Below are 23,019 nucleotides of genomic sequence, written 5' to 3'. Positions count from 1 at the left end.
TAGACCTGAGCCTCGGCCTGGTGGTGGGGTGGCTATCTTTATCAAAAACTCTCTTCCTCACTCTCCTTGCACTGCCCTCTCTCCTCCTCACCCCCAGGAGTACCTCTGGCTACGGCTTCCTCTCCGCTCCCACCTTTTGTTCATATGTGTTCTGTACCGTCCCCCAAACAGTGATGACTCCATCTACATTTCACTGTCTGACAACATGGACCAACTTCTATCCACTCATCCCAACTCTCTCTTCCTCATATGTGGTGACTTCAATTGTCATCATGCCACCTGGTTGGGTGTGGGTTCCTCTCTCACCAGTCATGGCACCTCAGCAAAGGACTTCTGTGACTCACTGGGATTGACACAATCTGTCAATTTCCCGACCCGGATCTCAGCCAATGGAGTATCTTCTCTTCTAGACTTGGTTATGACTAACTTCCCTGCTAATGTCTGCTGCTCTTCTTCTGCTCCAATCGGTTCTTCTGATCATGTGCTTGTCAAAGTGGACATCTCTCTGGCCATTCTCAGAGAGCCTCCTCAGCGTCGACGAGTCTGGCATTTCACTCAGGCCGACTGGGACGGTCTTCAAGCAGCCATCAATCGTCTGGATTGGTCTCCCATCTCCACTGCCTCTGACATCAATTCTTCCTGGGAATTCTTCCAAAGCAAACTGATCTCTCTCATGCACAGATTTATCCCATCTCGCCTTCAGTTGTCTTACCCTTCCTCCCGTCCATGGTACACTGAATCTTGTGGTGAGGCAGTTGCCCTGAAACAACTTGCCTTTGCCTCTTGGAAGGCTAATCCAACTGAAGGAAATCTCAGTTCCTTCCACCAAGCTCGGAACAAGTGTGTGTCTACCCTCAGGAGTGCCAGGAAGCACTATCTCTCCTCACTCAAGAATGAACTCTCAAACCTGTCTCCTTCCTCCAAATCCTGGTGGCGTCTGGTCAAATCCGTTTCTGGTGTTTGTTCCCCCTCCATCCCCTCCCTTACCTCAAATGGCCACACAGTTGACATCGCACGTGACAAAGCCGAATGCCTCAACTCTGTGTTTGCCTCAAAATCCTTAGTCCCAAACCCATCTCTCTCTGTTCCCACCTTTCCCAGTCGAACCAAACTGCTCCTGGACTCTGTGACCTTCTCTCCTGACAAGGTGGAGGAGTTTTTGTCAAACCTCGACTCTGATTCTGCAACTGGACCAGATGGCATCAGCCCACGGGTCCTAAAATCCTGCTCTGCCGCTCTATCTCACCCTCTCTCTGTTCTTTTCACCCTATCCTTTGCTCAAGGTCATCTGCCAGCATCCTGGAAATCAGCAAACATTACCGCTTTACACAAAAAAGGTGCAAAAACAGATCCTTGCAACTACAGACCAATCAGCCTGCTCCCAATTATCAGCAAAGTCATGGAATCCATCATTGCTTCGGATATGAAATCTTTCCTCTTCTCCAATGGCTTGATCTCTGATCATCAATTTGGTTTCAGACCAGGTCACTCTACTCTGGACATGCTGCTTCTGCTGTCTCAACAATGGATGGAGGTCCTCAATGCCAAACAGGAAATCAGAGCTGTCTCCCTTGACATATCACGTGCCTTCGATACGGTCTGGCACCCAGCTCTGCTCACCAAACTCTCCTCCTATGGTATCCATGGAAATCTCCGTGCATGGCTTGCGGACTTCCTCTCTGGTCGTAGTCAACGTGTGGCCCTGAATGGATTTCTCTCATCTCCCCTTCCCATTCAGGCTGGAGTTCCCCAAGGCAGTGTGCTGGGCCCTGTGCTTTTTCTGGTCTTTATCAATGATCTCTCCGACTCTCTGGAAAATCCTCTGTATCTCTTTGCTGATGACTCCACTCTCTGCCGCTCCATTCCTCTTCCCTCAGATCGGCAGTCTGCAGCCTCCTCACTCTCTGAAGACCTGGACAAAATCACAGACTGGTCAAACATGTGGAACATGTCTTTCAATCCTGACAAATCTCACACTCTTACTATGTCTCTCCGAAAAGATCGACTGGACAACCCTCCCATCTACTTTCTCAACAATCCTCTCCAAGAAGTTCTGTCGCTCAAGCTTTTGGGTCTCACCATCTGCCATGATCTTTCTTGGGAAAACCACATTTCCAAGCTGGCCTCCAAAGCCAGTCGCCGACTGGGCATCCTCCGTCGTGCGAAGTCCTTCCTAGGCACACCTGAGCTCCTCACCACATACAAGGCTTTCATCCGCAGCTCAATGGAATACTGTTCTCCCCTATGGGCTGGTGCTCCTGCTTCACACCTGGCTCGGCTTCACGCTGTTGAATCCAAAGCTTTCAGAATCATTGGAATCTCCCGCGATGAAGCTATCTCTGAGGGCCTTTCACTCACTCACCGCAGGCAGGTAGGTGGTCTTTCTGTCTTCTACCGACTCCTCTCCGGCCTTGCTCCCCCAGCTCTCTCTGTGTTCTGTCCCCCAAATATTCCTACAGGTCGCACAAGATCTGCCAGCCACCCTCTGATGGTTAAACTGCCGAAATCTCGGCTCTCTGCTCACCTTCACTCTTTCATTCCTCTTTTCTCCCGCCTCTGGAACAAACTCCCACACTCACTTCAATCACACTCCTCCCTCCAGGTCTTCAAAACAGCTGTTCACCACCATCTCTTATCTTCCCCCATCCAAAACCTTGATCTTTTCTACCCCCACTAATTCACCCCAGATCCACCTTGTTTGAAATTCCAACTTCTTTCCTGGAAGTCTTGGCAGTGTCCATATGTTTTATACCTCTCCCACCCCCCCCCCCCTTTCCCATGCCTCTCCCCCAAAGCCCTCTCCCTCCCACAGTTCTCTCGATGTCTCCATGTCTCTCGGTCCCTGCTCTCAAATGTTGTGTTTGTGTCCTTCCCCCTCTCTCCCCATCTTGTCTACCGCTCCCGATGTTATTTGTTTTGTGTGTCTGTTTGTCTTTCTGTGTGATTAATGTTCGCTCTTTCACGAGCCTCGATCTTGTATACAAAAAAAACAAACAAACAAACAAACAAAAAAAAAACAAACAAAAAAACACAACACTCCTGTGCAACTACTCGCACCACAGATGCCAATATCCAACCACAATTTACCTACTCCCTCTACCTACTTTTAAACTACCCTCCCCGGGTATTCGTGAAGGGGTCCATCCTTCCCCATCCACTCCTTTCGCACCAACCACTCCACTCCACGTATTCCACACTACCACTCCACACCATCCATTCCGTACTCCATTCATTCCATGCCATCTATTCCATACTCCATTTATTCCATGCTCCATTCACTCCAGACCATCTATTCCATACAACCATTCTTCATTCACCTGTACTTTCACTTGCACACCTTGTGCCCACACACCTGGTGGCACTTGCACACCTGGTGGCACCTGCACACCTGGTGGCACTTGCACCCTCCTTCCCTCCAGGACCATTCACTCAATACAATACACTCAACTCAATGCACAATCACACCTTTCACAATACTCTGCTCAATCACTTCCTACACACACACTACATCATCTGATCTACCTGGTTTTCCCTCTAACTTAGTGCTTCCCGTCTTTCCTTATACTATTGCACATCCCACGTCGTTATCATCCAAACTAATCTACCTAGATCCCCTACTACAGGTATGATGTCGCTACTTAAATCTACAGTTACCTATGGCCATTTCTAGATCCTAACACTAACCTAACCCTCCCAGGCTAGTTTTCACCGCCATACCCCATAAAACTATAGCTCCTTTGCCCCCAATTTGTGAGGTGAATGGTAAAGCTACCATTCGCCATCACTAACACTACTAACATCAATCGTCCACTACTCTGAGCCTCTCGGTACGTCATGACATTTTCAAAGCTCGGCTTCGCAAAGCCGAGCAATGAATATGGGTGGTTTGTCACCTGTGGTTGGGTCCGTCCAGCATCCGATTCAGGGAAGGAGGTTTCGTCGGGCCAAGGCTCCAAGCACCATCCCTACGCAAGGCCTTGCGCTTCCAAGCGCGATGGCCCAGCCTTGCCCGGGTGGAGCGCCGCCACAAGGGGGCGCCGCTCCGACCCCTCCTCCTTCCTCTCGAACCGGGCCGCCCGCTTTGCCTGGCAAAGCGCAGACTCGACCGTGCAGGGCGGGGCCCGGCCCGAATCGTGCACGACGCTCCGAAGAGGAGCGACGCGACACCGATCCCCGCTGGCTCCCGCAGCACACACCACTCGACACGGACCGGGAGCTCGCGTCAGCTAAACGTCGGTCTGAACGCTGTCCCAGTTAACGTCGATGCTCCCCTCGCACGCTCACACCACGCGTTCCTTTTTACATTCTCTTTCGCACACCAAGTCATCCTCACGCACTCCGCACATTCCGTCACCGCACTCTCTCCCCATGCACACTCTTGCGCACACTCTCCCGGTACGTACTCCGTACCACTCACGGGTGTGTACTCCCACATACACCCACTCAGCACACACCTACCCAGGGGTGTGCAATCTGTTGCACACCCAATAACGCGCTCCACAACCAACTCAGGTGTGCATCCCCGCACACTCTCTCCATCCATCTCACTCTCCTGGTCACACTCACTCCTACTTCCACACCCTGTATCGCATTCATCACTCATACACTCCGACGTGCGTTCGCTCTCGCACTCGGGTAACACACTCGCGCCTCGACGCCATTCGCACATGCGCGCCATTTTCTCTCACACCACTCACAAGGGACCTTCCATCAATGCCCGGGTGCCTTCGCAATTCCAAGCGCGTGAAAATTCTTTTCGTGGCAAACATTCTCCCGAAAAATCTATTAGTCCCATACACAGCCCGACTCACCTTCGGGGTTCTGCTTCCTCGCTCCAACACCACCTGCAAATCTTTATAAGGATTAAGCACGGCATCATGATGCGAGCACGGACTTTGCACATATTCCATCTCTTCACCCCGCGAGTGCTTTTCTACGTCTGCGGTCTCCTGAATTCCAATTTCCACAATTATTAATTCTTTAATTTCTTTTTCCTCGACGACCGCTGGCTCTAATAAAATTTCCTTTTCTACCTCGGCGGTCGCCGGCTTCCCCATACCCCGGGTCGCGATCTCTATACCCATCCACACGACTTCGCTTTGCTCTGCCTCGCTCAACCCGCGCTCCTCGAGTCGCGTTACCTCGTCGTGCACCCGTGTGCCTCTTCCGACTGACCTGCGGTTAACCTCCCTCTCACACTCCCTTGCTTCATACCGGGCTTTGTCCCTCGCTAGCCCCTCATTAATTTCTCGGGCTTGGCCATTTATGCCCTCCAATTTGCTTCCTAGCCCCCCAAATTTGGCTTCTAGGCCCCCAATTTTGCTTTCTAATCGCTCCCCCATTCTATCTTCCAAATTACTCAACCCGTCTCTCAATCCCCCAATTTGGTTTCCCATCTCATTTTTCAATTGCTCACTGGTACCCATTGCTTCGTCTTTCTGCATTTCTATAGATGCTCATAGTTGTTCTAGGAGCACATACAGGTCCCAACCCACTGGCACCGCGGGCTCGGCTCTCGCCGCCATGTGCGAGGTGCCGCCATCTTGTGCTGCCGCTACCACGTGTGAGGCGCCGCCATTTCGCGTGCCTGCAACCCTCGCCACCGCACCTTCTTTGCTTTCCTCCTGCATTACTCCCACCTCTTCCCTGGGGTCCTGGGTCGACTCCAACTCCTCATTTACCTCCTCATTCTCCCCTACCGGCATCCGATCGCCTTGACTATCCATGGCACGACTCAATTTGGATGTTATACAAAATTTCGGCCGCTCGTAATTTTGACCAAATTATTTCCGATGGATTAAAATTTGGTTCGGGCTTCAAATCCCACTCCCCGACACCAATTGTTGCGGATCTCAGATTACGGCGCTCCCCTTACCGAGGGGGGGTTAATCCCCTCGTCTATTAAGCTGGCCGTCTGAGTCCTTAGAAATATCGCGCTCCTTTGCAGGGTTGAGATTGACCAGGGTGACTGGTCAATGGGTTCCCAGATACCTTCGCCAACCTCGCCACAAAGCAGGGCACTACTTCTGCCTGAGCCACGGACAAGATGGAATTTTGCTGAGCGGTTTAGCAATCCGAAGCTCGAGCCGTTAGCAGAAAGACTAACCCGATTCTGAGCGGTTCTAATCGTGTCACCGATACTCAATGGGGAAAAGGCAAAGACGATCGGACGAGAGGAAACCAAAGGGGGAAGGAAAGAACAAATATGATTTATTGACTACACTAAAAGAGGAAACGAAAGGCAAGAATATACAAAAGAAGGAAATAAAAGGACTTATACAGTCTTATATTATCACACGCCCGGGACAATACAAACACACTTACACGAATGGGGTGGTGGTGGTGGGAAGGAAGAGAAGGGTCCAAGCAGATGGTTCCAGGCTCCGGGTCTGCCGCGAAGAATGGCAGGCAGCTTCGCGTGTCGTTGGCGCGCGACCGGACCTTATAATTATGCGGGGGCCTGGGATGCCGCGTACATAATCTTTGTGCCAACTCTCTCTCTCCCATCGTTCGTCTCAGAGGGTACCCTCACGCAGGTCGCTCCAACAACATGACAATCAATCGAGCGCTCCCCGCGCAGTTCGTTCTCAATCAGCATCCCCCGGCGCAGTCCGTCATCAATGGCCTCCCCTCGCGCATCTCGTGAGAGGGCCTGGTGCTTGCGCTTTTATAACCCGCTTAGATATCAAGCCGCGCTTCATCGAGCCACGCCTATTAACGAGCTCACCTCAGCCCGGGTTGGCTGGTGGGGGCTTACTGGCCACGCCCTGGTGGTGAGTTGACATGGCCACACCTCGTTCTTGCCGCCCCGCCCCCTTCTTCTCCAAGCCTGACCTCGTTTTCAATGGCGGCTGAGCCAGGCAGCGAACGCTACTGGCAAGCCCAGGAACACAATTTGGAGGAAGGCTACGCTGCAATATGAATTGACAAGGGGGCCTACTCTTATTTAATTAATACAATGCAAGGGAGGGGGAGGGGGTAGGGTGGAGGGGGAAGGGAGGGGAGGGGAGGACGGAGGGGGAAGGGGGAGGGAAGAGGAGGGCCAGTCAACAATGACGTTGCAGTTCTCATGGTCAGAGCAGCACAACAATCGCGACATCGTCCTGCATCTTCGCAACAGCACGAAGCGGATTTTTGGAGACTCACCGATCCTGTGACAACCTCCAGTACCGGCGTTGCCAGGCGGGGGAAGGGAGACCCGTACATTCCCAACCCGTACATTCGCCCTCTCGACTCAAGCTCACTCGGACAAAAGCCTCGCACAAATTACACCGTGAAGGCCCAATGGCCATTTCTATGCCACAAATCAAGTACGTGAGCGAGTCGGGCGCACTGAATTGAAAATATATAGAACGCTCATACTCAGTGAAAAGTGAAGCCGCCATGTCACCATCTTGGTTAGCACGACTCGACCAATTCGCTTCACGGATCTCGTTTGTTTTGAACGTGTGAATTACGTGCGAACGCGTAACTGTGAGTTTATGGCGGCAAGGAACATCACGTGATCGCTCTGAGCGAATCAGCATGCTGCTCTGCCACCTGCTCAGATTCCGTGTATAATATCCCTCCCTGAAATGCGCTGAGGTAAATATGAATAAAAACTATGGATCTCGTAAAGATGAAAGAAAAAAAAACCTATGTGGTGTGAATGGCAATGTTCCTCGCTGAAATGTGAAAAAACGCAATTGCTTTTCGCTCTGAAATACGTGCAAACACGTAACTGAGTTTATGGCGGCAAGGAACATCACGTGATCGCTCTGAGCGAATCAGCACGCTGCTCTGCCACCACCTCAGATTCCGTGCATAATATTCTTCGCTGAAATGCGCTGAGGTAAAAATATGGTAAAAAAATATTATGAAATATTTTTTTTTAGGTCGGCCATGTTCTTCCCAGGCTCAATGGCCATGTCTATGCCAAATATCAAGCACGTGAGCCTCTCCGTTTAGGAGTCTATCGGTAACATTACACACACACACACACACACAAACTGTGTTTTATATATATATATATTATATATATATATATATATATATTTTATATATATATATATATATATATATATATATATATATATATATATATATATATATATATATATATATATATATATATATATATATATCTATCTATAATTCCAGTAATCTCTGTTTGTACGTTTGTACATTTGTACGTTTGTACGTTTGTTTGTCTGTGACCGCTGTTTCTCGACAACCACGGGTCCGATATACTTTTAACTTGCCAGGTATATTGCTGGGGACCCGAGGATGTGCCTTTTCAAGGTTTCATATTAATCGGACAAGTACTTACCGAGCTATGTCCAAAAAACGATTCAACCAATCAGCGAGCAGCGAGTTATCGCGTGTGCCGAACGTGCCGAACACACGCTGCCTCGGACGGCACATTTGAGAGCGTATTCATTTATTTCACGTTTGCAAACTATGTTGGCGCTATGTTGGCGTTAAACTATGTTTTAAAACTAATAAAAACGAATTTGCGATTCATTCGCTTTCCTGCGCGTTTGTGCACGCGATGGCGATTTCTTTACCAAACTCCGGAAGCCGTTCGCTTTGGACCAAACCATTTCATGTAAATAGAGGGGGGGGATATAATTTTAGATATAGATATAGTACGGGCAATGCCCTAGTATAAATAAATGCAGTAGTACTCAACGCTCAGGGTACGTTTCTGGAGAAGAGAGTGCGGTCTGAAAATGCGCTAAAAGTGGTCATTATACTATTGTTGAAATAATTCATGACAGGATTATTTCTTATGCATGAGCAGGATATGAGAGTGTCAATGGGGTATCAGTAGTAGCGCTTGTAATAATACAAATGGTAAACATATTATTTAATAAATACTATAATACAGATGGTAAACAACAGTTCGGGGAATTTGAGGGCTTCCTGATCGTCAGTGCTCGCAGCATCGCCACTGATACGGATACTGTGCAAGTTACTGGGACACTTAAACCTGTCAAACCAAGCTTTAACTGGTTCTGCATCCTCTCCAGCAAACTGCTCCTGTTAACAAGTTGACTAATAACTTGTAATAACTAGTTAACTAGTCTATTTAACTTTGTTTTAATTAATGAAGTGGTGGACTGGGCAGAAGCTTTTATCTTATCTGCATTGATGAAAATTGTTTTAATGATCGACATAGCCAAGCCTAGAGTCCCTGTATAAAGAGAGTTGCGCCATGCGCTGACCCGAGATTTCTGGTCACGTGATTTCGTGGCGCCATTTTGTGTCTAACTTCACTGTGCGTGAACGTCAGCTTGGTACGGGAATGTTGTTTATTGCCAAACAAAATGACTGGTTGTTCTGCTTTTGGTTATTCAAACCAATCTGGGAAATATAAGATGTATAGATTTCCCAAGTGATAAAGTCAGAAGACAAATTTGGGAAGCGAAAGTCAGACGAAAGAGCTGGAAAGCGATCGACTCCTCGAGACTCTGCCAGGTAGGCCCACGCCGCTTGATGATCGATGTTCAAAAGCAATTCTATCTGCTCGGTTTTTTTTTGGTTGTCTGTCCGTTGAAAACCCTTTTAAAGGGAAGTGATTTGTGTTTGTTTATAATCTTCAAGGAGCTGACCAAAAATGCATTTCCGTGGGAAGAACCCTGCTCAATTTTTTTCGGGTAGTCCTAGCGGACCGCATATTGTCATTGATTGATGAAATGTCCCGGTACAGTGACATTGCCTGGTCTGCGGTTGGGTAGTCTGCGGGCAATGTCACTGTACTTTTTCAGAGGGAATTAATTTTGATTTTATAGGGGTGGGAAACCCATGGTCCGTTTTGTTTTCAGTTGTCTGTCCGTCCATTCAAAACTTATTCCGAGGCAAGTTATTTTTTTGGTTTAAAATCTTTAGCCTAATCGGCAATCATAAAAGCAATTTTAGGGGGGGACCTGCTCAATTTTTTTGCGGGTTGTGCAGCCATCCATACGTCCAAAATTTGACAAGTTATTGTTTGCTTTGTACAGTGCTCATGCGTCTTGTGAGGGGATGCTCACTTGTGAGGAGTGAACGGAGTAGTGATGAGTCTCACTTGTGAGGAGTGAACGGAGTAGTGATGAGTCTCACTTGTGAGGAGTGAACGGAGTAGTGATGAGTTTCACTTGTGAGGAGTGAACGTAGTGGGATGAAGTGTTGGTCTGGTCAGAGTGTTGTATTACGGGCAGAGTTTTCTTACGGTCTGAATGTATGAATCATGTTCTGTACTGAATGTATGAACCAAGTTTTGTACTGAATGTTTACTGTGTTGGCCTCATCGTGTTCCTGGTGAAATTAAACAAGTTAGGGTGAATACGACGTCTTATCTGTGCTTTTCCATATCTGTTCGACTCGACGAACCGTGCACACTGCAGGTATTTTTAAAAGTTTTTTCTCTGTTTAATTACGGCTTGGCGCAGTCGAAAATTAAGTTTTAATTAAGTCGCCAGCTATGAAACATATTAATCGATCAGGCAATATCCATCAGAGCTCTGGGCAAGGGTGTAGTAATAAATGAACGTTTCAATCTTACTAGATGCCGATGACGTTTTCCTTATGTCAGAGACAGAAGCTGACTTGCAGCTTGTTAAATCATTACAATGGAAATTGAATATAAATGTCGATAAAACTAAAGTTGTACACTATAGAAATATGGCAATACCACGTACAGAATTTGTTTTAAGTGTGTTAGACTATATGTCGGCTGGAAGTCCTACACCGGAATTGCTCTCGGCACCCTTTTAAAAATATTGGATATGCCCACACTCCTTTCTAAAAGTTATTAAAATTCAGAGAACGACAGCATTGGTTTGTCTTACTTATAATGCTAGCTCTTATATGCAGTGTTGGCTTGTAATATGCATTGCCATACCACTTTTAATATCACCACACAGCTCTTTTTCACGGCAATAGCTGAGTTTTTGACAAAACAAATATCACCTGTATGTAATAATAAGACTAAATATGTGTAGTAAATTTTTTTTTAGCAGGTTTAGAATATATCACCCCATATCGCGAATGTACATGTATATCTAATCCGACACACTTAGACACAAAATGGCGTCCAAATTTGAGTTGACACAACTCTCTATATACAGGGACTCTAGCCAAGCCTATTGCACGATCCACCTCCACCTGATTGGCTCAGAGCATGGGCATGCAAGCAATGACAGCAGGTGCATTTATTCAGTGAGTGCTGCGAGTTATGGATTTTTTTCATTTTTTTTTTTTTCATAAGAAATCTCCAGGATAAAGAGCATTCTATAACAAATCAGAATTATATGTGGCAGCGCCAAGCGATATATTACTGCATATATTTATATACCTGTATGATGGTATTTACAACCCCCGCTCTTTACGGTTATAAGGCTAATCCCCGCTCTTGCAGGGAAAATGGCCTTAAAATGCCTGTTGTGTGTTGTTGTTGTATGATAGTATTTACAAGGTGTTAGAGATAGACAGAATTTGGGATATCTTTGAATGCTTCGCTGAAATGTTAGTCTCAATAAAAAATGTCCTTGTTAATATATATATTTTTTTTTTGTACACAGAATCCAGGCTCGTGCAAGAGCATTGTACTCGATTAACATTGAACATGTTAAGATGCACAGACACATAAAACATACAATGAAGGGAGCGGGAAACAAGAGGGGAAGAGAGAGGGAAGAACACAAGCACAACAACAGTAGAGAACAGGGACTTCGGTAGATCTGTGGAAATGGGGGGCGGGAGGGGCTGGGGTAGGAGGGAGGGGTACATGGTATAAAGCAAATGAACACTACCAGGAATTTCAGGAAAGAAGTTGAGGATTGAAAGAGGCAGATCTGGGGTGAATTAACGGGGGTAGAAAAGATCAAGGTCTTGGATGCGGAAAGGTAAGAGATGGTGGTGAACAGCTGTTTTCAACACATGGAGGGAGGAGAGGGATTGAAGGGAGTGTGGGAGATTGTTCCAGAGGCGAGAGAAAAGAGGAATGAATGAGTGAAGGTGAGCATAGAGTCTTGATTTTGGCAGTTTAACCATAAGAGGGTTGCTGGCAGATCTTGTGCATCCTGCAGGAATATTTGGGGGACACAGCACAGACAGAGCTGGGGGAGCAAGGCCGGAGAGGAGTTTGTAGAAGACAGAAAGACCACCAACCTGCCTGCGTTGAGAGAGTGAAAGTCCCTCAGAATCGGCTTAATCGTGGGAGATTCCAATGATTCTGAAAGCTTTGGTTTCAACCGCGTGAAGCCGAGCTAGGTGTGATGTATTTATATACTTGTATGATATAGATGGTAAACATATTATAACATACATAGATGGTATTCATAAACATTTGATCTGAAATGAAAATTTTCAGACTTTGAATTGAATCCGTGAATCTGTGACTTGTTCTGTATACAGAAAGCGCTCGGGGAGAAGGTGGACGCGCTTCTACATTTTGACACAAAGGACCTCATGACATGGCAGACATTTCAGGAGTTCTTTATGCCTGGTGGAAAGGATCCTCCAGAAGTATTTCATTTCTATTGTTTCAGAAGGGGATTTGGGGATGCCTCACCTTCTTTGGTGAAATTTTTGATCAGTAACCTAAAATAGTCTGATATATATTTTTAATTCATCCAACTTTGATTTTCAACAATAATTAATTCTCTCCAAAATAACTTTTCTGTATAGGGTCAAATTTTGTGTCTGTGACGAGAACGCTTGCAAAGTACTTGGTGATCCACAGGTGGAGCTGCTGTGTGAGCATTACAAAGATGTCGTGAAGATCCTACAAGACGTAGCCTCGTTACCTGAACGTCACGTCAATCTAAGTAATCGCGTGGACAGCATTGAAAGTATCGCGCAGTCCTCATCACTGAATCTGAGCAAACTTCAGCTTCAGATGGAACAATTCGGTAAAACCTCTTCTTATTTGAGCTTTTGTGATCACGTGACCACTTAAAAAAAAAACATTGTTTGAGGTTTATATGTAAATCACATGCAGGACAGACATATAAAATAGTTGACGTCGGTGTACCTTTGCATTAATTAAAAGGACAATAGTGGACCATGGACAAATTAATACAACGTTTGGGATTTGTACCTGCGTTCCAAGCATCATGAGGCATTGGTTCAGATGGGAACACCAAACAGGCCAACGCGAATTAGACTGGTTCGTTAATTTTTGTTTCGCAGGTATATTGTAAGTATCAGCAGGTATTATGAAATTTGTAGTCGAAAGTCAAAATGTGCTTTCACTATAAATTTCACAGTAAATTGGTATAAGAGTCTTGTGAACAAATTATTTCCACTTATGTATTAAGTGACGTTTGTAGATTTGATCGGCTTAATGGTGTGTTATTAATAACATGATAAATATTGATAAATATAACTCATAATATCACGACTGTTTCTTGCAGAAGATACTGACTGGAAAGAGGGATTGCTTGAAGAAATGGAAAAGTTGAAAGAGAGCATGAACAGGCTGCATGCGAACACGGTTCAGGTGGGAGGGGGAATGGGCCGAGTGGGAGCGTGTTTGTGGGGGTATGATGGCATCCTGAGAGGATGCTGGGCTAAGACCCTGGAGGTGGTGGATTCACTGTGGCTGAAGGCACCAGTGTATATGCATCAGGAAAAAGAGCTCATTTCAGGATAATTACATTGCCGTCATTGTATTGCCAATAAAAAACCCAACTGGCTAAGTAATGACCTGCAGGGAGGGATTAAACTTCCTGCCTTGCCTAATCTGGCCTGCTTGTGATGCCAGGCCACTCTTTGTGATTGACTCGTTGTGCCTTCATGGGAACTTGGGATGGGCACTAATATGCTACTTATGAAATGAAGTTTTGCCTAAAATACCCCAAACGATTTTTTTTGTTATTTTTTTTTTCACTCGCTTTTAAATTTCTTTTTTTTCAATGAACAATTGGGTTTTTACCTTGGCAATATAGTTATGTAGTTGTTTTATTATTAATAGCAAATGATGAAGCAGAGGAGATAGGAACGAAGTAGTAGATGTGATAAAGGATAAACATATTAAAGTACACTAGCAGGCACTTGCGGAAATTTTGCGTAATGCAAAATGTGACTTAATGTCCTCAACTCCCCCCACCCAACGACAAGTCCTCAACCCAGCTCCTTCCCGCCACAAGTCCTCAACCCAGCTCCTTCCCGCCACAAGTTCTCAACCCAGCGCCTTCCCACCCCAAGTGCTCAACTCAGCCCCTTCCCACCACAAGTTATCAAACCCACCCCCTTCCCACCACAAGTTTGCAGGTATAGAAAAGGCACGGCACGGTAGAACTAGCAAAACCAAGAAAACAACCAGCGTGCGTCACGTTCACTGAACGCCTTTCGTAAATTCAGCCTGAGATGACGATGCTATGTCAAGAGCAAAGGCCTTCACAAGACAATCGAGACTCATGAAAGAGTTAAATGACAGATGGTGTGATGCCAACACATTAGCAATAGAGACAGAGAAGAGGCACATGGGGACACAGACAGACAGCCAAGGGATGATGATAGAAAGAGGCTGCACAATGGAGAAATTGGGGTAAAAATAATATAATACAAGTACAGATACATTCAAAGTACACCGCCCCCATGCCAAATAATTAAATATCCTCCAGTGCGGCATTAATTAGGAGCCTCTGGCGCCCGGCAATACGTCTGTGCAGCTCATAGAGACTGTATTTGGAGGGAGAGGTGCACAATAATTGATTGATTAAATGCATTATTAAAATCAATAAAAGATTGTCATAAAATATTTTCTTAATCAACTGGCTAATAGCATAACTAAAACACTTGTGCTTCATCCGAAAATGTAACTTTTAGAAATGTAATTAAATAAGTCATTAATAAAAAAAAAAAAAAAAATTTATTAATCAATAAATAAAATTAATCGATTAATTGATTAATCAATAAATCAAAAATACCCTTTACAGCCAAATAACTTGGTCATTGTCATGTCCAAATATCAGCTTCCTCGCTTAAAAGGTGCCTGAGATAATCCCCAGAAGAGAAAGGAAATGTATAAGTACTTAATTAATCGATAATAATTAAGTAAATCATCAATTAATTGATTGATCAAAAAACCAAAAATAGCGTTTTTGAAAAAGTACTTGCTCACTATTGTGCCCAAATTTCAGCTTCCGAGCTCAAAGGATGGCTGAGATATTGGCCGGACAAACAAGAAAACAAGAAAGCAAACAAATAACCACAGTGAAAACTGAGTACTCCCTTTCAGCATACGTCATTGCCGAGCCACCTTCGGTGCCCGGAAATGACGTTATGCAGCGCCTGGAGATGGCATCGGAAAGGAGCGGTGTCCAATATATATTATTTATATGATATGAAGTGAGTCAATGGATTGTGACGGTTTTTAAAAGCGTTATTGTGGAGAACTGGGTTGAATAAAAAGCAAAACGCTTTCAGTTGAAAAACAGCAGTACAATGCAATTTATTAATCTCACTTATTTAAATATACAGTCACGTGAAAAAGTAAGTACACCCCATGTAAAGTTTTGACCTTTTCAACATATTTCAACATACAGCTATTTGATCTTCATATATATAGTAAGTAAGTTATGAATGGGAAAGATCAGTAGGAATTGAAAAATAAAGTTTTGTTGGTACAGCATTCATTAACTTGTTAGAATGTCTCGTCCTTGATGAATCTAACATTTTGATAAAGGACGAGACATTATGTATAATCTTGTTAGGATGGTTAACTTAATGGTGTTTGTATCTTCGTACAGGACAGCTTTTCATTGACACGTCTGCAGAAGTCTCTGGCAGAGCAAGATAAGGCCTCAAAACAGCTGCATGAAGAATTGAAAACACAAAAAGAACGTTTTCATGTGTGTACCTTGAATTGACAATCTCATTGTCATGATTGAATCATTGATAGGAGCCCCACGTGATTCTTGTGTTTTATTTATTTATTTCTCTTGCAGCAAATAATTGTATGCGCTGATATTCGTATTACAATTTTGTGCTTATCGTTGTTAGTTGGCGTTTCTTGACACTATGTTTTCTCACAGAAAGTGTTCGAGCAACTGGAAGGGATCGAGATCAAGAAAGCGGATAAGGAACAGGTTGAGCAAGACATCGATGAGGTAATACTTCACCTTCTATTCACCTGTAAAGGATGTGGGGAAGAATGAGGGCTCGGAGAGAACACTTATGGTGAACAAGATGGATACAGAAACAAACTCTCAGGAAGGAAAAACTTGAAACAACGAAGTAGGTGGGCTCGAGAAGGGTTAACCGGAGCAGAAAACATAATGGTTTTGGATGGGGGATGATCTGAGATGACAGTGAGCAGCTGTCTTGCTGTCTTGAAGATCTGGAGGGAAGAATGAATATGAAGAGAATGTGCTAGTTGGTTCCACAGGTGGGAACAAGAGGAACAAAAAGTGGAGGTCAGCAGTATGAATCTGGATTTTGGGAGTTTCACTGGAAGGGTGTTGATGGTGGACCACATGTGCCCTGCAGAAACCTGGAACGGGTGGGGGTGGCAGAGCATGGAAAGAGCAGAGGGTACATGACTATAAATGAAACAGTAGAACACAGAAAGACCACTGACCTGTCTACGATGGCAAAGTTATAGTCCCATAGATCTTGCTCCATCGCAGGAGATTACAATGATTTTGAAGGACCTGATTTCCACGTCATTAAGCTGAGGAAGATGTGAAGCAGGGCAGCCTAGACGGGGGAGCAGTATTTCGTCAAGCTGTGGATGAAGGTCTTTTAGATGGATGACAGTTCAGGTATCTCTCGGACTTTGCATAATGGAGGATGTCCTGTCGGTGACAGGCTTTTGGAAGTCAACTTAGAAATGCGATTTGCCCAAGAAAGATCATGGCTGATAGTGAGGCCCAAAGGTTTGAGTGACTGAACTTCAAGAGAATTGTTAAGAAGTTTGATGTGAAGTTTTGCCAGATGGTCCCTCTGGAGAGTGAGAGTGTGAGATTTGTCAGGATTGAAAACTTTGATTAAAATGGTCATATATATTCGGAAAACATCTGGGAACAGCTGTTTTGACCTCTCATTTTTTTCAGCTTGAAGCCAAATCTGATCTTTCATTCTTTAAGAAAGTTTTGATCAGTATGAGTCACAGTCCAGAGAAGCTTTTCTAAACGGAAAGCAATAATCAAAATTTATTCAGAACACAAGGCCCTTATTTCGGGAGAGTTGATAAATTGTTTCCTTCATCAAATCGACGATTCATTAAACGTGACGCGTTAACAGGGGCACTGGCTGTCAGGCCTCAATAATGTTTTTGTTGGTCATATCATGAAAATGGAAGCTTGGTTAATGACTGAATGTAGTCTTAAGTTTTGATTTGCTTCAGTGAATGTTGTCTTGAGATTCTCAATGGTCTCCTGGCTTTGGTTTTCAAGCTCTTTAGTCCACATCTCTTTTGGCAGAAAGCAGATAAAGAGGAACTCTACAGGAAGCTGAGTACATCGCGTTTTGATACCACGACCAACGAGCTGAACAGGATGATCCACGAGCTGCTGGGAAAGCTGGAAGCGCACGAGCATAACTGGCAGGATCTTCAGGAACAACTCACAGCTGAAGTGGACAAAAAGGTGCGTCTGGTATAGTCTCATTTTATTTTGAGTTGGTGTCCTATAGACAGACGCCCTTTTGAAGAGGTCAGCTTCTGATATTCTCCTTTGTTTCTTATCATGTGTTGAATTAGCTGGACCGCATGGAACTGGAACCCCTAAAGAAGCGCATGGAAGAACGATGGAAGAACATGAAGAAACAGTTGCAGAGAATGCCTCAGATTGAAGCGAATGATGCAGCTGGCTTTAGAGAGTGGGTGCTGATTTTGTTGTAACTGCTTTGGAGCATTGTTTTCCCATTGCTGGCACGCTGTGGACCTTGGCAACCATTGCCAGTAAATGTAACCATGTTGATGGGAAGTCTGTGCCATCCAAAACCATTCAAAACCTTGCTCTTTTAATTTCCAGAAACCATTATTCTTGATATTTGTATTTTGCTGTTCAACACCCCAAATTGCCTTTGGCTTTATGGATGAGCTGGCAGAACATGTACTCGTGAACTGGCCCTGAGGAACATCTCTTGCTTGTAGGTCAACTGTTGTATTTCGTATTAGGAGGTATGGTTTTTTATTTTACATCTGGTCTGATCTCCTGGTATAAGTTCTCCATTCATTTCAACTCATGGATTGTTATAGCGGTTGTAGACCAGCATATTTGCCTTTGAGCTTTTTATTTTATTTTTGTACACTTGGTTGAGGCTTGTATAAGAGCGAATAACAACAATAACAACACAACAACAACAGGCATTTTAAGGCCATTTTCCCTGCTGGAGCGTGGGTTAGCCTTGCGGTCCCCATGACAATCTTCTCCATTTTGCCCTATTTTCTGCATCTCCCCTTGTTAACCCCCTTGCCCGCATTTCTTCTTCCACCACCTTTAGCCAAGTCTTTCTCGGTCTTCCCCGTCCTCAACTTTCTTCGACATTCATTTCCATCATTCTTCTCAAACAGTCACTTTCATCCTTCCTCAACACATGACCAAACCATCTCAACCTGTTCCTCTTCACAGCATCCATCACAGGCTCTATTCCCATCGTCTTTCGCAATTCATCATTTGTCTTCCTCTCTCTCAACGATACTCCACACATCCACCGAACCATTCACATTTCCACCCTTTCTATATGTATATATACAGTATATATATATATATATATATATATATATATATATATATATATATATATATATATATATATATATATATATATATATATATATATATATATGTGTGTGTGTGTGTGTGTGTGTATATGTGTGTATATATATGAGCGAACGCATAGAATGAAGGAACTGCGCTCCAACGCGAGTCGAAAGAATTGACGCGACCAAAGACGGAATTCGGCCGAGTTGCTTTATTGAAACAAAACAGCTCAGGTATTCTGACAAGCCCGTTTTTCGGGCAACAATATATATACACATTTATGTCGGGAAGTTTGCCCGGCAAAAGCTATACCGGGCATGCCCGGGTATCAAGGGCGAGCCTTGGAAAGGCGAGTCTGGACCTGCCCGGGCGTGTTTGGCTGCGGCCTGGCAAGTCGAGGCTGGGCGTGCCCGGGCGCTCTGGGCGAGCACTGGAAAGGCGATAGCGGGCATGCCCGGACGCTCTGGGCGAGCCCTGGAAAGGCGATAGCGGGCATGCCCGGACGCTCTGGGCGTGCCCTGGAAAGGCGATAGCGGGCATGCCCGGACGCTCTGGGCGAGCCCTGGAAAGGCGATAGCGGGCATGCCCGGACGCTCTGGGCGAGCCCTGGAAAGGCGAGAGCGGGCATGCCCGGGAAAGACGAGACCGGGCGTGCCCGGGAGGTTCGGGCGTGCCCGGGAACAGTGAGTCCGGGCATGCCCGGGAGAGGCGCGTCTGGCCGTGTTCTGGCCGGTGCAAGGCGATTATGTACATCCAGCGGTAACCGCTACACACGCCCCTCCAGAATCGACCTGCACCGGCAGGGTCAATTTAAGGGGGGTCCGGATGACCCGGCCGAAGCGACCCCTGGAGGGTCGTGGGGAGGGGTCTGACGTGGTGGTGGGTGGTCGAGCGGGGGGAACTGTGGACGGGGGGCGGCCTCGCCGCGGAGGAAGGGCCAACCGTGGTGGTCGGTCGACGTCCATGTGCGCCGGTTTGAGGCGGTCCACAGAAATCCGGTCCGGCCGGCCGCCGAAGTCGACGATGAAAGACTTGTCACCCCGTCGCAGGACCCGGAAGGGCCCGTCGTACGGCGGCCGGAGTGGCCCCCGGTGCGCGTCATGACGCACAAAGACGTACTCCGCTGTGCGAAGCGCCGGGGGGACGTAGGACTGGGGGCCACCGTGGCGGGACGTCGGCACGGGGGCAAATCGTCGGGCGGCCTCCTGGAGGTCCGAGCGCTGGCGAGCGGCGGACCAGGGACTGGTAGCGTCAGGCACGAATTCGCCCGGGACGCGGAGTGGCTGGCCGTAGACGAGCTCGGCGGCGGACGCCTGGAGGTCTTCCTTGGGGGCCGTGCGAAGGCCCAAAAGGACCCACGGCAGCCGGTCGGCCCAACCGTCGTCCTGAAGGCCGGCCATGAGTGCGGCCTTCATGGAGCGGTGAAACCGCTCGCACAACCCATTGGCTTGGGGGTGGTAGGCCGTGGTGCGGTGCAGCGTGACCCCCAACGAACGGGCGACCGCGCCCCAAAGCTCAGACGTGAACTGTGGGCCGCGGTCGGATGAGATGTCCGCTGGTGCGCCGAAGCGCGCGACCCAGGTGGCGATGAACGCCTGCGCCACGTCGGCGGTGGTGGTGGAGGTGAGGGGCATGGCCTCCGGCCACCTGGTGGTCCTGTCCACCATGGTGAGCAGGTGGGTGAACCCCCGCGAGGGGGGCAGGGGACCCACCAGGTCCACGTGGAAGTGGTCGAAACGCCGTTCAGGCACGGCGAAAGGTGCCAGCGGGGCCTGGGTGTGGCGGTGGACCTTGGCTCGCTGGCAGGCCGTACAGGCGTTGGCCCAGTCGCGGATGTTTCGTCGAAGGCCGTGCCAGACGAAACGCGCCGACACCAGCTTCTGAGAAGCTTTCCGGCCCGGGTGAGAAAGGCCGTGGATGGAGGCGAAGATGCGGCGCTGCCAGGAAACGGGCACGATGGGGCGAGGCTGGCCCTGGGAGACGTCGCAGAGCAGGACGGTGCCCGCGAAGGGGATGTCGGCCAGGCGGAGGCCCGTGTCCGCCACGCGGAGTGCCTGCACCGAGGCGTAGGTGGTCTGGTCGGCCGCCATGAGCGTGAAGTCCACGCCGAGGTGGACCACGTTCGCGCTGGCCCGCGAAAGGCAGTCGGCCACGGCGTTGTCTTTGCCGGCGACGTGCTGGATGTCCGTGGTGAACTCCGACACGGCGGAGAGGTGGCGCTGCTGGCGGGCCGACCACGGCTCCGTGACCTTAGCCATTGCGTAGACCAACGGCTTGTGGTCGACGAAAGCCGTGAACGGGCGGCCCTCCAGGAGGTGTCGGAAATGGCGAACGGCCAGGAATAGCCCGAGCAGCTCGCGGTCGAACGTGCTGTAGTTTAACTCGTTCGGCCGGAGTTGCCGGCTGAAAAAAGCGAGTGGCTGCCAAACCCCGTCCACCCATTGCTCATGGACGGCGCCCACCGCGTAGTTGGAGGCGTCCGTAGTGAGGGCGATGGGCGCGTTGAGCACCGGGTGAGCCAGCAGCGTTGCGTCGGCGAGGGCCCGTTTGGCACTGGCGAAGGCCGCGTCCATGGCCGCGGACCAAACAATGTCATGCTTGGCCGGCTTGCCCCGGAGGGCCTCGTAAAGGGGCCGCATGAGCTGAGCAGCGCGGGGCACGAATCGGTGATAAAAATTCACCATGCCGAGGAACTCTTGGAGGGCCTTGATGGAACGGGGACGCGGGAACGTGGTGATGGCCTCGACCTTGGTCGGCAGCGGCACGGCCCCGGTCTTGGTGATGCGGTGGCCCAAAAAGTCAACGGTCGTCGCGCCGAAGTGGCATTTGACCAGGTTGACAATTAAGCCGTGCTCGCTGAGGCGACCGAACAGTGTTCGGAGGTGGAGGAGGTGCTCGGCGCGGGACGTGCTGGCGACGAGGATGTCGTCCAGATAGACGAAAAGAAACGGCAGGTCGCGCAGCACGCCGTCCATCAAGCGCTGGAACGCCTGGGCCACGTTCTTGAGGCCAAACGGCATCCGCAAAAATTCGAACAGGCCGAACGGCGTGATGACGGCCGTCTTCGGGACGTCGGCCGCCCGGACAGGTACCTGGTGGTAGCCCCGTATCAGGTCAATTTTCGAAAAGATGACCCGTCCCGCCAAACGGGCGGAAAAGTCCTGAATATGCGGGATCGGGTACCTGTCGGGGGTGGTAGCGTCATTGAGACGGCGGTAGTCGCCACACGGGCGCCATCCACCCCCCGGCTTTGGCACGATGTGCAGTGGCGAGGCCCACGCGCTATCGGAGCGCCGCACGATGCCGAGGTGCTCCAACGCGTCGAATTCGGCCTTTGCCACGGCGAGCTTGGGTGGGTCGAGGCGGCGGGCCCTGGCGTAGACCGGCGGGCCCGTAGTGGGTATGTGGTGCTCGATCCCGTGCCGCACCGCGACGGCCGAAAACGTCGGCCGCGTGAGGGCCGGGAATTCCACGAGCAGGCGAGCGAACTCGTTCGTTGCCGGGAGGGCGCACGCCAGTTCGGTCGGCGCGGAGCTGCTCATTGTGCACGCCAGGGGAGTTGAAGGTCTCGGCGTGGACAAGGCGACGTCGTTTGACATCGACCAGCAGCCCGTGCGCGCAGAGGAAGTCGGCGCCCAGCAAAGCCACGGGGACGCTGGCGGTAACAAAAGTCCATTGAAAGCGCTGGCTGCCGAAGCAGAGGGTGACGACGCGTGGGCCGAAAGTGCGTATGGCCGAGCCATTAGCAGCGACCAAAGAGGGGCCGCAAACTGCGTCCAGCCTGTCCTGCTCGGAGGCAGGTATGACGCTCAGTTGGGCGCCGGTGTCGCACAGGAAACGCCGTCCAGACGCTTTGTCCCGAATAAACAGCAAGTTGCCCAAGTGGCCGGCGCTCATGGCTGGGAATGAACGCCGGCCCGGCCGTTTCCCGACCTGCCGAAAGTGCACGGGGGCCGGCACGTCCGAGCCTTGTGTCCGAACCTGGCGTGGTAATAACACCACGCCCGGTCAGGTGGAGGCCCCGGCCGTCGTGTCGGAAGCGGGCGGTGCGGCGTGGCGGCCGCCAGTTTCACCGGCAGTTCGGCCTCCAACCGCGCAGGGCGCTCGGGCGTCGTGGGCGTCGCCTCGGACGGCGGCGGGCTCCAGGTAACCACGCCGATGTGCTGGCCCGCCGAGGAGATCTTATCGGCTTCCCTGGCGAGGGCGCGGGAATCCGTGATCAACGTGCCAGCCAGGGCGAGGCGTACCGGGTTAGGCAGCTGACGGAGGAACAGCTCCCGGAACAGGAATGCCGGAGAGTGCTCGCCGAGCAACGAGAGCATATAGTCCATGCGCTTGGACG

General features: G+C 48.7%; 1 protein-coding gene across 1 annotated transcript in view; it reads left to right on the top strand.

Moving 5' to 3' along the window:
• The window catches only part of LOC137417532 (uncharacterized), a 98,018-nt gene that overhangs the window by 55,359 nt on the left and 19,640 nt on the right, over positions 1-23,019 (top strand). The window contains exons 6-12 of the mRNA XM_078786020.1: positions 12,379-12,489; positions 12,707-12,875; positions 13,380-13,465; positions 15,720-15,821; positions 16,005-16,079; positions 17,394-17,558; positions 17,672-17,790. Coding sequence (XP_078642146.1) covers positions 12,379-12,489; positions 12,707-12,875; positions 13,380-13,465; positions 15,720-15,821; positions 16,005-16,079; positions 17,394-17,558; positions 17,672-17,790 — 827 coding nt within the window. The remainder of the gene's footprint in view (positions 1-12,378; positions 12,490-12,706; positions 12,876-13,379; positions 13,466-15,719; positions 15,822-16,004; positions 16,080-17,393; positions 17,559-17,671; positions 17,791-23,019) is intronic.

The sequence above is a fragment of the Myxine glutinosa genome, chromosome 10 (assembly GCF_964187855.1).
Source record: "Myxine glutinosa chromosome 10, kmMyxGlut1.1, whole genome shotgun sequence".
Taxonomy (NCBI): domain Eukaryota; kingdom Metazoa; phylum Chordata; class Myxini; order Myxiniformes; family Myxinidae; genus Myxine; species Myxine glutinosa.
Note: the sequence above shows the minus strand (reverse complement) of the source record. Positions and strands in the feature narration are given on the sequence as shown.